The 14,047-nt window shown below is 45.2% G+C and overlaps 1 protein-coding gene across 2 annotated transcripts in view; it reads left to right on the top strand.

The window, feature by feature from the left end:
* LOC143337734 (carboxyl-terminal PDZ ligand of neuronal nitric oxide synthase protein) overlaps nucleotides 1-10,196 on the top strand; it is a 47,988-nt gene extending 37,792 nt beyond the window's left edge. The window contains exon 11 of one of the 2 annotated variants that reach the window (XM_076757502.1): nucleotides 7,783-10,196. In XM_076757502.1, the coding sequence (XP_076613617.1) occupies nucleotides 7,783-8,347 (565 nt within the window). In that variant the 3' untranslated portion in view covers nucleotides 8,348-10,196. Of the gene's footprint in view, nucleotides 1-4,469; nucleotides 4,639-7,782 lie in introns of those variants that run through there. The other variant, XM_076757503.1, reaches the window with a different exon arrangement.
* The last annotated feature ends 3,851 nt before the right edge of the window (nucleotides 10,197-14,047 follow it).

Raw genomic sequence — 14,047 nt, 5'->3', positions numbered from 1 at the left:
TTGTCTCCCCTCTCGCCGTTTTCTCCCTCCATCTCTCTCTGAAAGCGATCCACGGCGAAATCCCCAGAGGAGAGTCTTAAAGCTGATTTCACATCAGACAAGGAGAAAAATAAGGAGGTGGAACTGACTCGGCGGTGGAGTGTGTGTTTGGCGTGCTGGTGGATGTCGGAGTTTTGTGTGTCTGCATTGTTTCGTGTGTTTGTCTGAAGCTGCAGCTCAGCTCCCTGCAGACAGACTCACATCCTGTGGTTTCCTGCAGCACAGACTCTCAGCCAATCCCAGCTGCCATCCCTTCACAACCTGAAACTCAACCCACTACATGTGTCATGTCTTTTTTTTTTTCTTTTCTTCTGCATGGGCAGTGTGGGGGGAAAAAAATAAGAGGGAAGACAAAAGGGGAACTTCAGATCTCTTCCAAAGAGAGGCATCTTGTTTCTGTACGTTTCCATCTGAACATTAGTTTCATCTGGAAGCGCGTCGTGTGCCAGAGCGAAAATCCTCCTTTTCCCTTCATTTGTAATTATGCAACAACCAGCATCTCTTCTCTCTCTCCTCCTGAGCGTCTCTGCCACACCACACTCTCTCTTTCTGTCTCGAAGGCGGGAGATGCAGCGCTGCAGCTTTGAAGCGTACCACCAGGACATTTTAGGCTGGTTTTCTTGAAAGTGACTCTCCCCTCTCTGCTATCCTCCCCCTCTTTTACTGCCATTGGTTCGCCTCCTCTCCTGAGTGACATCATCTTTCTGTAAATAGTAATCATAAAATTTTATGCTGGGTTTATACACAAATGGCAAATAAAAATAATGAAAAGTCAGGTTATTACTACACAGAAAAAAACAGTAATAACTGTTTTCCTGCTGGACAGAAAAAAAGGCAGCAGCTTGGCAAAGAAACTTAGTTTATGTGATGAAAACAGCTGTGACCCTCCAGTCAGCTTGTGACGCAACTATATCTTTTAATCTCACCAAAGCCGAGGATAATAAGGAAAAATGGGATTCAGAGAAATGGAAACTTCAGCTCCGTTGTGTCCCCCTCCTTTGCATTACCTTTGGCGCAGTCGGACTCTCGTACCCGCCCTCCCCCACCCCACAGCAAATTTTATTGCTTCCATTTGCTTTTGTTTTCTGGATTTCCCCAGAGGATCAATGTTTACAGCCTGAGTGGCCTTATTTTATGTTCTGCGAACTAGCAGACAGATATTCCTCTCTCACCGTCTCTCCTCCTCTTCCTCGTCCTGCCTAAGCTGACCTCCCTCCCCCAGGGTCCAGTGCTGGTCATGCAGAGCGATGGAATCCGTTCAGTTCATGTTATTACTGCAATTAAGCTTTAAATCACAGGCATTATCTCCCAACGTGGACCGGATCTATGTGTGCTCTCCAGTTAGCCCACTGACTCTGGACCTATATGATCACTGCGTGTGGTATGTTGGCACACCATAAAAACATTATATCTAACCATATAGTGAGTCAAACTTTACTCAACAAAGAGAGGGATCGGAGTAGGATCAAAACAGGATGTGATAGTATTCTTAAAATACACATTGTGGGCAAAAGAGTGAACTGTGTTATTCACAACGTTTTGAGTCATCAACCTCTTTTTCTGATAAACATGGAAACAGGAGTCAACAGCCTTGCTAGCAGCCCTGTGAGGCTCTGCTTTAGTGCACTTTACAGTGCTTTTAGCTAAATGCTAACATGTTCACATTGTTTTATCATGCTGATGTTAAGTAGATATGTTTATTATGTGAGCCATGTTGCTTTTAACACCAGCATGCTACCGCCATTACAGTGGTTATGCTAACATGCTGATGTTTAGCAAGTATGTCTAACGTGATCAAAGTCAGAGTTTTCGGACCCTTTAAACGGAGAGCTCGTCAAGTACTTCCTCTACAGGGGTGACTCGGGATCTTAACAAAGTGAACATGTTGGCCTGCAGGTGGCGCTAGAGGAGAAGCCAGAGGATCACCAAACTCAGTAGGAACCATTGTCTGGGAAACATCCGCACAAACTTTCATAACAATCTATCCAGTAGCTGTTCAGATATTTCAGTCCAGACCAGCAGACCGATATCGCCGTCCCTCGAGCCACGCTGCTAAAAACAGTAGCAAGCCCACACAGAGTGAATGGAGACATATGGCGACCAGCTTATATGAGCACCCAACTATATATTATTCACAAGTGAGTCATGTTTTCTTCTGCCATCGTTCATTCTGCTCTCTCACACACGCTTTCCCTCTGACAGCTCTGTGTGTTGTATAATCACTTTGTCGGACCTGTTCTGGTGATCGTCCCTCCACCTCCATCCTTTTTCTCTCCTCATTAAACGCCATCGTGTCGCGATGTGACCGGAGTGTAAAGGACGATGTTTCCGGGTGTTTGGGTGAAGCCGGTTCTGTCGGCTGGATTTACACACCGCTGCTAGCTTTGTGACAAGATCCACGTTCTCTGGCTCACGTGGGGCCGAATGTGATGTCAGGAGGGCAGGAGAGCCGGTCTGTCCCTCTGTCACTGTGAATAATGGTTTACAGGGACTCCGTCAGGCAGAATGTACTCGAATCTTCGAGTTTAGCAGTCACTTTGCGGTCCCCGTCGCACTCTTGCAGACTCTCATGTTCATCCGCCCACATGCTTAAGCACCCACGCACACATCCCACACGCTCTCCATGGGTGTCGTGTGTTCATTTCTTTGCAAAAGCAAGAGGCTTTCACAAAGGCCCAGTGTCCCTTCTCTGAGTTTAAACCTCCTGCTTGTTCGACCACTCGCTTCCTCTGTGTCTGTCTCGAGGGCTGGACTTTAAACGATTATCTGGTAACCTTTCTCTTCACAGACGTGTCTGCAGCGGAAGGCTGAGATGTTTTGCTTTTATTTGTCCCCACCTGTTGCTCTGCGGAGCTCCTGCTGGGTGTTTTTCAAATGAGAAAGTGTTGATAATTTTTCAGGCTTTTCTCCTGATTGTCCACTCCGGTCCTGTTTATTGAATGGTGAAGTGAAAGCGCTTGCTGTGCGTATGAGTCATCTGTATTGCCGACACTGGCGGTTGGGGGGGGGGGGGGGTTTGATTTAACTTCTAAAATACATTTGCTGCTTTGGGCTCTATATTGATTTTCATGATGTGACCTTTAATTATGAACAAAAAAAGTGATCCTTTAGCGCCATCCCAGTGATAGTTTCGCTCTAACTCCATCTACCCATCGATTTGAGTTCATTTTAGTGTAAAAGTACAATAACTTGCAAAGCTTCATATCCCATCACATTGTTGCCGCGAGTTTTTATGGTGCTAATGCAGTGGAGAATAGAGCCTACCCGGGGTGGATCGGTGAGAGGAGCTATTTTGTGCACCTCTGGGTCCAGATGTAAAAGCCCCATTAATGCTCTCAGTCGCAGTGAGTCACAGTTGGAGCGCTCCCCTTGCCACCACGGCCATGAAACTCTTCCAGCTGAATCATCAGGACAAAAGATTGACAGTTTCACAAGAATCTTAAATCTTATTCTCAAAGTACAAGTCTGAACACAACAATGTAAGATGAGACGTTAACTACGACTCCCGTGGTGTCATGTAAAACATCCACAGAACAGTTATTAGCCAGCAGCAGCTAAAGATTTTGTTGTTGGGATAACGTTTAATTTGAGTCTTAAATCAAGTCATTTTCAGATTCTCCTTCAATTTTGGATGCTTTTTTTTGTAATTATAGTAGCAGAGGCTTTCAGAGCCTTCCACCATGCTAAACTGCTGAAAACCAACCGTGTGGCCATAACATAGAAGTGCAGGATTATTATTCTGCAGGACTCTTGTAACATCGAGGACATCGTTAAAAGAATGGAAACGTTGGAAATATTCAAATCCTACTCACAAGCTGCGTTTCCACCAAGCAGTCCGGTTCAGTTCATTACACATTAGAAGGGTTATTGTCACGTTTTTTTCTGTTTACCCCTCTGTTGAGGTACCTGGTACACTGATCCCGTACCTAAAGGTGTAGCAAACACTGCAGTCTGTTGATTGGTTGGAGAGGAGCAGTCATCATCTGCACTCTGATGTAGGATTTCCCAGCCCTCTTTTGTCTTGCCGCCTGCAGTCTTTACTCAAACAAAGCTTGTCTTCTTGTTGTCATAAACACTGTCCTCTGTTGTGTTCCTGTTGCTGAAGCATCGCTGAAACTGTAGTGTGTGCATAGCGAGTGTGGGCTTGCGTGAGAGAGAAGGAGGCAGCAGCAAAGCAGCGACGGTGAATGTGAGCAGAGGAAAACGTTGTCATTGTTGTGCTTCAGATAATACATGCTGAAGCTTCTCAAGGCCAGGAAAGGTGGAGAGGCTTTGCCCTAAAGTAACAGCAGATCTGGGGTTTAGGCTCATGTAGCTGTGGTTTAGCTTTTGTTACTTAAGTGTTCGGTGGAAGCGCGGCAGTCGTGGCTTTAATGGGCTAAAACATGCAAAATCCTCTGTAGTCTAACTGTTGCCTCTCTTTGGTACAGGTGCGAGGACCCTCTCCTGCTCTTCCTCTTCCTCATCTAACCATCCCTCATTTCCCCGCTCACACAAACAAACACACAAACAAACAAACTCAACCCCAGAATAACAAAACGAGCTCATGCTTTCCATCGTCCCGTCCTCATCCCCGTCCCTCTCTCATCGTTCGCTGCACCAGCCCGCCTCCCCCTCGGAGCCTGGGGAGCTCTCTGCCACTGCCTGAGCCCCCTTCCTCTCCTCTTCCTCATCCTTCTCCTCCTCCTCTTCTCCTCTCTGCCCCTTCTCCTCCCTCTATGTGAGTATTACTCATGACTACCAGCATGTGGAACCTGTGTCTGTGGCACAAGCATGGGACTGGGCATGTGGTGGGTGAACAGTGTGGGTGTTCGCTGGCTCGTGTGTCGGTCTCACCAGTGATTTCTCTGCTAATGGCGGCATAATAGCCTGCATTAACATGCGGATGTGGTTCTGCACATTCATAATCACATTAGCATTGAGGCAATCAGTGAGTCACACGTGTCTTATGCATGGTAGCACGGTCTGTGTTTTGTTTTTCACACTTTGCTGGACTGTGAGCGCTTGTTTTGTCTTACTTTGAAGACAAAAATAGACAAAATGTTCTTGTCAAGATTGGGTATTATATTGTCAGCGGAGGTTCCACCTGAGCGGTAAAGCTGTCAGAGGAGAGGCAGAAGAGATGTTGATGCACCTGCCTCTCTGTATACTCACCACGCCATTTATGTGTGTGTGAGAGAGTGTGTGTTTGTCATGTGCATGCTACCACCGTCTTCCAGGTGGAGAATGTAATAAGCCCAGCCTCACGCCAGCTCTCACATGCTGTGCTGTTGCATGTTGTAGCAGCAGCCAATAGAAGAGCGTTCATTTGATTTTGTGGCCTGAACAACTGGCAAAAATAACCTTTAAACAAATAGAAAGTTATTGAAATCCTACCTCTGATCAGAGCAGAACTGCATTCAGTAAACCTGGAAAACAAACAGAGAGCAAATAAGGATCATGTAAAAAGGATAATGTGAGTAACTTCCAGAGACGAGTAAACCTGAGCCAGCAGCTGCCTGAATGCAGCAGAAGGAAGCATTCAGATATTCTTCTTCCAGGAATACACGTGAGCTGAGGTAAATGGGCTGACTTGGACAAAGATTTGAGTACAGTGATCCTAAGCTTGTCTTTCAGTCTTTGCTCAAACGCCTCCAGTGAAAGAGGAGTATTTGTTGATAAGTTTAGTGTGGAATAAATCTTCTAAACGACAGATTTGATCATTTCTGTGGTTTGTAGGCAACGTAAAATCACCCTTTTCTCATCACAGTGAATAGAAGAAAAAGATAACAGCCGCTGAGATGCATGCCGGGCAGGCTGAATGAGACTAGAGTGAGATGAACGGCGAGACAAAGGTGGAGCAATAAGAGGGCAGAGGGAGACGGGGCAGCGAGGTGGAGAGGAGTGTCAGTGTGACAGAAAAGAGGAGTGCTGAGTCAAAGTTATGATAATGAGAGCAGGGAGGCGGAGAGGCAGCCTGCTCCTTCACCCAGCCGCTGCTTCATCGCCACAACTTGGCAGCACAAACAATCCCAATCAGAAAAAAACAGCACAACAGAGCACATCTGAATAAAAGTGATCGATCGATCAATAATGTCACTTCCTCAAAGTACTCATGTAATTTCTCAAAACCTTCTTGGAGAATTTGTTGTCCACTGGACCAAAAGTCCTCCTGTCCACATGTCATATTAGGACAAATAATAAATCCCAAAACACTTGATTGTCATTTGTTTTCTACTCATCATTTATTGATTCCAAAGAATGACATTTGCAAGTGCTTTGAGGTAAACGCTAATATTAGCATGCTAACATGCTCACAATGACAGTACCGACATGCTAATGCTAATCAGGTATCATCTTCATCATCTTCATCATCACCATCTTAGTTTAGCATGTTAGCATGTTTGCTGGTTAGCATAAACCCGTTAGCTCTGCAGGTATTTTTTCTTCGAAGAAATTACTGGACAAGATTTAAATATCCCAACTTTTGCTGCAATTTTACCAGTAATTGTTGAGACATTTCACTCGAAGCCACAAATGGTGGCACAGGAGGAAAAATCGAGAAAAAGAAATCACAGAAGGGAAAACTGACCTGCTGTTAGCACTAGACTAAAAGTGAGGGGGATCATCAAAGTGATCAGGATTCATCCTCTGGCCACCATTGATACATGAACCAGATTTCATGTCAATCCATCCAAGCATTTTCGAAATATTTCACTAAAAATCATATCCGCATGGTGATCACCAAAGGCTTCATCCAGTGGGAAACATGATCGTCTGTACAGAAATTCATTCACTAGCTGTTTAAATATTTCAGTGTGGACCAAAGTCGTGGACCGACTGACCGGCCACATCGCCACCCCCAGAGCCATGCCACTAATAAAAACTGATGATACCACTTGTGACACTGGAGTCAGTGGAGTTCAGCTTGACTTTTACCCCTCAGTTCCCATGTGTGCCTCTCCGTTTGTTAGGAGGGGAAACGGTGGATAATTATCTCTGGAGTTGGTTTCCCTGCATCATTACCACAAGTCTCTCGTTACCGTAGCCGTCAACAGCAACCTCGCACAGAAGAGGAGACAGAAAACGCATCAGCCGGTCACCTAAGTTCATTACTGAGACCAGGATCCAACCACAGACCGGATTTCACAGGGGAACAAAGTTAGCAGCCACCAGTGTAATGCAGAAGGGGCGAGTCAGGGAGGAAGCCAGGCTTGTTAGCGGGTGTGTGTCAGGACTCATTTTCCAACAGAATGACTGTGATTGTGTGTGGTTGTGCGCTCTGCTGCTTGTCAAGACATTTCTGTGGTACAATCACAGACACTGCAGTGTAGCTATTTCTGGTGTGTATGAGGCGGGGGGGGGGGGGGGGCTGCAGCTCTTTCCTCGCTCCTTTACTCCCCATTCTTTCTTCTTTGGCTCCCTTTCTTCCCCTGTTCCTCTGTTTTCTCAGCAGGGGAGCTGTGGGATGTAGATAAGTCCCCAGACAGCCGAAACAATGGGGAGCCGGAGGGAAAGCGAGTTACTGTCTAGTCTAGTAACGGCGTACGTCACGGTACGCTCAGGTTAATGGGGTATAAAATGAGTGATGGGGAGGAAAACTGGCTTGAGGCTTATTCTCATACACCTGCTTGGTAGAGAGAAATGATGGTGCTGAATCTGAATTAGCAAACTGAGGACAACAACAGCGTCTTCATGGATCTGCAGCTCATCTCTTCACCAGTCAGACCTCACTAACCACAGCCTCTGTTCTCTCCCCGGCAGGTGTAAACAGATGATCCCCAAACTTGACCCCCCTCCACCCTCCCTGAACCGCAAGCGGGCCAGCAGGACCCTGTCTCCGGGGTCAGACGTCCCAGCTGCGTCCACGCCGGGAGAGGTGACCGCTAACGACGCGGCCCCCAGCCGCAGCAGCAGCCTCTCGTTCCCAGACATCACCCCCAGCTCCTTGTCGTCCGCTGATTTCCACTCACTCAGCAACGGCGAGAGCAGCTCCTGCTCTGCCAGCGAGGACTCGGGCGTCCGCTCCGAGACCAAGTCCCTGCTGTCGCCGCTGCGCGATGACGACGACCTGTTCGGGGACCGCGGGACCTTTCTGACGGCCTCCAGCGGCTGCGACAGCCCCCTGGAGGACAGATGCGAAGCGGTTCTCTCTCCCTCCGAGTCGTATCCGGCTGAGCCCCCCACCCTCGTCTCACACTCGGACACCTTTGAGCACCCGCTGCCCTTCTCCTCTCCCATGAATGATACCTGCCTTCACATCAGTTTCTCTGAGGATGAGCTGCTGGAGAGCAACCAGGAAGACCCTAATGTCCCACAGCGGAGTTAGGAGGATGAGCAGAAGGGCCCCTGGACACCTTCCACCATGTCCTTCAATCAGCTTTTAATGCAATACTTCCTGTCAGACCCTCCCCATGTTTGCACTGGGCTCCATTTCAGGACCTTTAATTATTCCGTCCACTTGTGACACAGTACAGACATAGCATATAGCCGTTACTGAAAAATAATCTATCATATAAATTATTAGCCAATAGACAGATTTAGTATTTTTGTAATGAAATTAATGATCTACTTTACTTTGTAGTGACTAGAATGTTAAGCAGAATACATGTAGCAGCTCTTGCACTGTTGAGGTCACACGTAGAAGTCAAAGCCAATGACGGAGCACATTTTATTTTTGCTAGTAGTCGACATTCAAACGTTGTTTTGTATGATGTTTTGCGGTGGTGCAGCCTGCTGTGGGATTTTCTGTAGATTTGATACGCGATGATCATGTGATGTTGGGAAGAGCCTCGCCGTCTGGCGAGCACCTGATTGGATGATGGGTGGAAAGAAAGGAGCAAGAAAGTTGGATTCAGGGATAAAGGGTGGATAGACGTAAGCAGATGTAGCTGTTTTTTTGGGGTTGCACACATCCATTCGTGGCTGTGTTGTATGTTTTTGTTATTATCAGGCTTGAGCAGGTTTTAGAATGTTTTTCTTCTTCTTGTGTTTGGGGCCAGAAAAATAAGTGCAGTAGCCGAATGGATTGTGCTATGTGTGGCATTGATTCTGTTGATAGCAAAGTGGTAATCCTTCAAAACAAATGGATTTCCACATTGAATTAAACCTGTTTTGGCTTTGAGAAAGAAGGCAAATCCTCGAAAAGGTGACACATTGTGGTAACGGCCATGAAAGCTTTGGATTGCACCTGTCTGAGCAGGGAGTCTGTTATAATGGGAGGATGATTGGGGAATCACAGAGGACCTTGGAGAAAGACATGTTGGTAGATGATTTTTCTGTTCTGTCTCTCTCTTTGTGAAATCCTGAAGAACCAGCAAATCTGTCTCATTTAGAGCTCTCAGGATAAATTGCTCTGGCATTGTATATATTGTCTTTTGTGTGTGGAGCTAAATCTAAGCATTGGGGACGTTGTTTTAGCTTCAGTAATATCAATACGGAGATACAACAATCAACAGAAAATGGGTCCATTGTGGAGGATTTAGGAGGATCTGTTGGCAGAAGTGGAGTCAAATATTCATAATTATCTTTTGTATAATGGCCTGAAAAGTAAGAATTGTGTTTTTGTTAGCGTAGAATGAGTTCTTTATGTCTGCAGAGGGAGCGGGTCCATCATGTTGCCCTGCTATGTTTCTACAGTAGCCCAGAACAGACAAACCAAACACTGGCTCTAAAGATCCGTAACAAAGGATGAGGCGAGCCGTATTCATTTGGTTGCAATCTGCAACTTCACCACTAGATGCCACTAAATCGTTCACACTGGTCCTTTAAGTCTTTTAAAATTTACTGTTGTAGCTTCTCAAATGTGAATTTTTGATTTTTTTTTTTTTTTTGGACTAACATTTTAAAGATTTAGTGGAGAAAATGATCAACAGAATAATTGACAGTGAAAATCATCTGTCGTTGCCTTAGAGCTGAACATACAGCTATATACAGCTATTCAGTTAAGTGCACTGGTGTAGCCTTTGGCAGGTAGAAGTGACCATAAATAAATGTGAGAGGAGCAGCGGCTGAGTTGCGAGGAGAGGGCGGTGTGCTGGTGCAGGTGTAAGATGCCCGCAGGCAAAGCTTTTAACACCCAGGAACGAGGCTCTTTTCAACATCACATGTGGCAGGAAGCTGTAACAGCAATAACACGTGGAAGGAATAAAAATAATAAAGAGGAGTAGTTGACGAACTTCAGCACTTACCTGTGTGTTTTTTTCCCCAAAATTTTTTGTCTGGTTTGCTTGTTTCAATGCAGAAAACCACACGATCAGACTCGTATTTAGGTGATCTTGCAAATGGGATAATAATAGAAATTATATCCAGGAGCCTCGGCTCACTTTCCAGCGTAATTACCTGTCACTGCATGCTTCTTTCTTGGTTCATGTCTTCTATGTAATTTCCCATAACTGCAGCACTGTAAATATCATTTTATCCACTGACTGATGTAAATGCGCTGTGACAAGATCAGGCTTCAAACCATAAAGCCGTATTCAAGTAGGTGAAGCTGTGGAAATCATTACAAGCAGCTCACAGCTGGATTCACACCGTTGAGTAACAAAGCAACCATTACTAAAAGAAACGCCGTTCACTTCATCTCTCGCTTTGAATGGGAACAAGCAGCCAGCCTGCTCTCATCCACTGCCCCTTTAATCTGCATTAATTATGTCTCCTTATGTTCACATTTGGCATTAAAAATTCTTGCTTCTCAAACTCTTTCCACATGCGTAACATTTTCAAGGCTGGTCGACTTTGTCACTTTCTCCCAGTTGTTCTGCCCCCGAGGTGCCTTTTCCAAGGCGAGCTGTTTCTTCTTCTGCTTCACCAAAGCTCGACTGACAGGTTTAATATGTTCAGGGCGTCCGTGGGATGCAGCAACGAGAATGGAGGCAAATAGGAAATCCTTCAGCTCTCAGGTGTTTGAGCTGTTATTTCCCCTGAACCTCTCTGATCTCAGGAGTACAAACACACCTCCGGTACAGGCCAAACAAGAGAACTGATGAAGCGTGCCGTGTGCTCTATTTGTGGCACAGGATTTCTTCCTGTGTGCCTTCACGCCCTCTTTCAACTTGGAATTCCCCAACTGGCCGATCAATAATTCAGGATGTCGGCGCGGCTCAGGATAGCAGCGGCAGCGACTCCCTCTTCTCTGGTTCCTTCTCTCCAGAGAGGTGGCCTCCATCTGAGCCTGTTCAATACCAGACTGCACTGATCTGCGATCAATCCGACGCAACTGAAAAGAGGCAGATCGCAGCATGATGCCGACTGTTAACCTTGGCTCTGTGGCCTCGCATAGGTACTTAAAGACGATGGCCAGTTAATGATTTAACATTTTCTATGTGCCTGTCAGCGCTGCTGAGAAGTCATTAGTCTTTGTATAGACAGGAGCAGCGATCAAAGCTTTGTGTTTGAGGCTGGTGATCACAGACGTGGGGATGTACTCACATCATATGTCTGTCTGTTTCAACAGCTGCCAGTGGAAATGAAGACGAGATGCAGATTAGGCTTTCGTGTTGTTTTAATAACTTTAAGAGCTTTTCTTAATCATTCAAAAAGGCCTCAACACGACGGTGTGACTCAGATGTAACATCAGTGCAGACATGAAATGGAAAATAACAGAAAAAGCAACATTTCCTGGAAAGTCCTCAGAAAATTGACTCACCTTGAATTGTACATTTAGTATGCATGGCTCAGTCTAGTGTTTGTGTTATTGGTGTTCAGACAGCAATGGTTCATTTAATTCATAAGAAAACAGAGAGATACGGTTAATGGTAAATTTCATTTACATAGCACAAAGGGCTCTCCAAATTAAATACAATGCGGATCATCATGATCATCATTGAAAAGAGTGGGATCTCTGATTAAGCAAAAACGGTGGATGGGGAGAAACCAGCAGCAGCACATAATTAAAGCGAATGTTTGGATGATTATCGGTGTATTAAAGGGGAACCTTTCAGATACTGACTCACAGGAAGTCAAAAGAAGAGGAGATACCGCGGCGGCCGAGGGCGTCACCTTTGTCATTTTTCATTTAAATGCAAATTTGTAATATCAGAAGGCAATTCCTCATTTGATCCCAAATCGTTGCTGGGCCATAATTAATATCCCTTAAAACGCTGTGCTGTATCTGCTGCTCTCTCATACAAAGGCAGAGAGCAGCACCGAGGTTTGTAGCTTAATGCTTTTATTTTCTACATTTTTAATGTGATTATTTTACTCCAGAGACAAAAATGAGCATTAACATTCAGAAGAAAGTAATCTACAACGTGCAGTAATACATTTAAATACCTGATTTCTAAGAACGCTTCACCCAGTAATTTGAATTCCAGCTGAAATAGCAGCTACTCTGCTAAGCTAAGCTAGTTACCTTTTAGCATAGCTAGTTTAGCTGTTTAGCTGGTTTGTTTTTTCTTATCCATTACAATTTGATTTATCTGTCTCATTTAATCGTGTAGAATAACAAACTGAATTACTGAATGTATCAACAAAACGTTATATTTTTTAATTACAACATTTAGCTTTAGCTGTCGCCACCTTGTCAGCTAGCTTACCCGAGACATAGATACACACGTTAGCTACGTTAGCTGCAGTTCATAGTTACTGCAGAAAAGCTATACATTTCTATGACATAATATTTTTTTAAATATTAAAGAAGGCGGTAAAGAAACAAATCTTCCAATTCAACAAAATAATTCTTTCACCAAAAAGCAGACACCTGAAATATGTCTTTTCTTGTTTATACCCATCTACGTAAGCCAAGACCCCAGCAAGCAAACTACAGGATGTAGGAAGCGAGCACTGAATTAATCGCTTCTTTTCAGAAGGAATTCTGCAACGGAAACCAACAACCAAACCAGCAGAGGTTCTTCGCTCCTGCCCAACTAGAGTCTTGTCTCACTATGTCATGGCTCTATTAGGAAGACAGTCATCCCAGATATGTAAACACTGGTGTCAGGCAGACAGATGGAGCTGGGAATGGGAGGAAACAGTGGTGGGACTGTGGAGACACGCGGCAGCCAGCAAGAACCTGATGGAGCTGCTACGCCTTTTAAAAGCCTGATTGTCAATTTAAGTCTTCAGTGGAACATTTAGCGAACGTTCATCCTGTTTCCTTTTATGACAGGACTGTACACTTGGAGTGGGTGCATCCTCCTCTTCTTACATGTTATATTGTCACACACAAACACAGTTTATCTCCTCTCTGTGCGCCATTGCTTTTTATCACCCTGTAGCAAACTCAATAGCAGGACGGACGGGCATAAAGGGTTACTTTGAGGCACTGTGTTGCTTGAAGAGCTTGTCAGGTATGTCTTAGTGATGCCTTTAGGTGAGGGGTGTCTGGAGCTGAGCCCCGGAGGAGGCACAATAACCCCTGGGTTCAAATCATTTCCTTTCCACAGAAATGTTTTCCTTTGCGGTCAAGTGGAGGAGAAGTAATACTCCGAGTACCGCCCAGTACTTTTACAAGCTGCCTGAAAAGGTCAGCCCCAGTCTGAAAGCTAAGAAGCTCTCGTATGCACTAATACAAGCTGCTCTTTTTTGAAAAGCTAAATATAGTTTGTGATGACAAGACTGGAAAGTGATGTTTTCTTTTCTTTTCAGCTTGAAACACGAGCTCGATGTGTTCAGCTGGTTGACGAGAGCTCCGCAGGCTTCAGAGCTGCTGCTCGGCCAGATCACCGCTGGGCTTTAGAGGGACTGAAGCCAAGAGAAAACTGAAGTGTGTGATGTTCCTCCTGGCTCTCACAAAGTCCAGCTACGGCATGTTGATGTAAATTACACCTGTAACATAGCAGCAGTCTGCTCAACAAATCCATAAGAAATAGTTGAACATGTTGGGATGTATTCTCTTGCTTGCTGAGTTAGATGAGAAGATCGATCCAACTCTCATGTTTGTCAGCTAAATAAAGCTGCAGGCAGCAGGAGTTTGACTGCAAACAGGAGAAAAGCCCACCAGCACCTCTAAAACTCACTAATGAAACGACGATTTCACAGCCGTTATGTGCCAACGTGTGCAGATAACCAGTATTAATATTTTACCACC

Source organism: Chaetodon auriga, chromosome 19 (assembly GCF_051107435.1).
Source record: "Chaetodon auriga isolate fChaAug3 chromosome 19, fChaAug3.hap1, whole genome shotgun sequence".
Taxonomy (NCBI): Eukaryota; Metazoa; Chordata; class Actinopteri; order Chaetodontiformes; family Chaetodontidae; genus Chaetodon; species Chaetodon auriga.
This window is presented reverse-complemented; position numbering and strand designations above follow the sequence as displayed.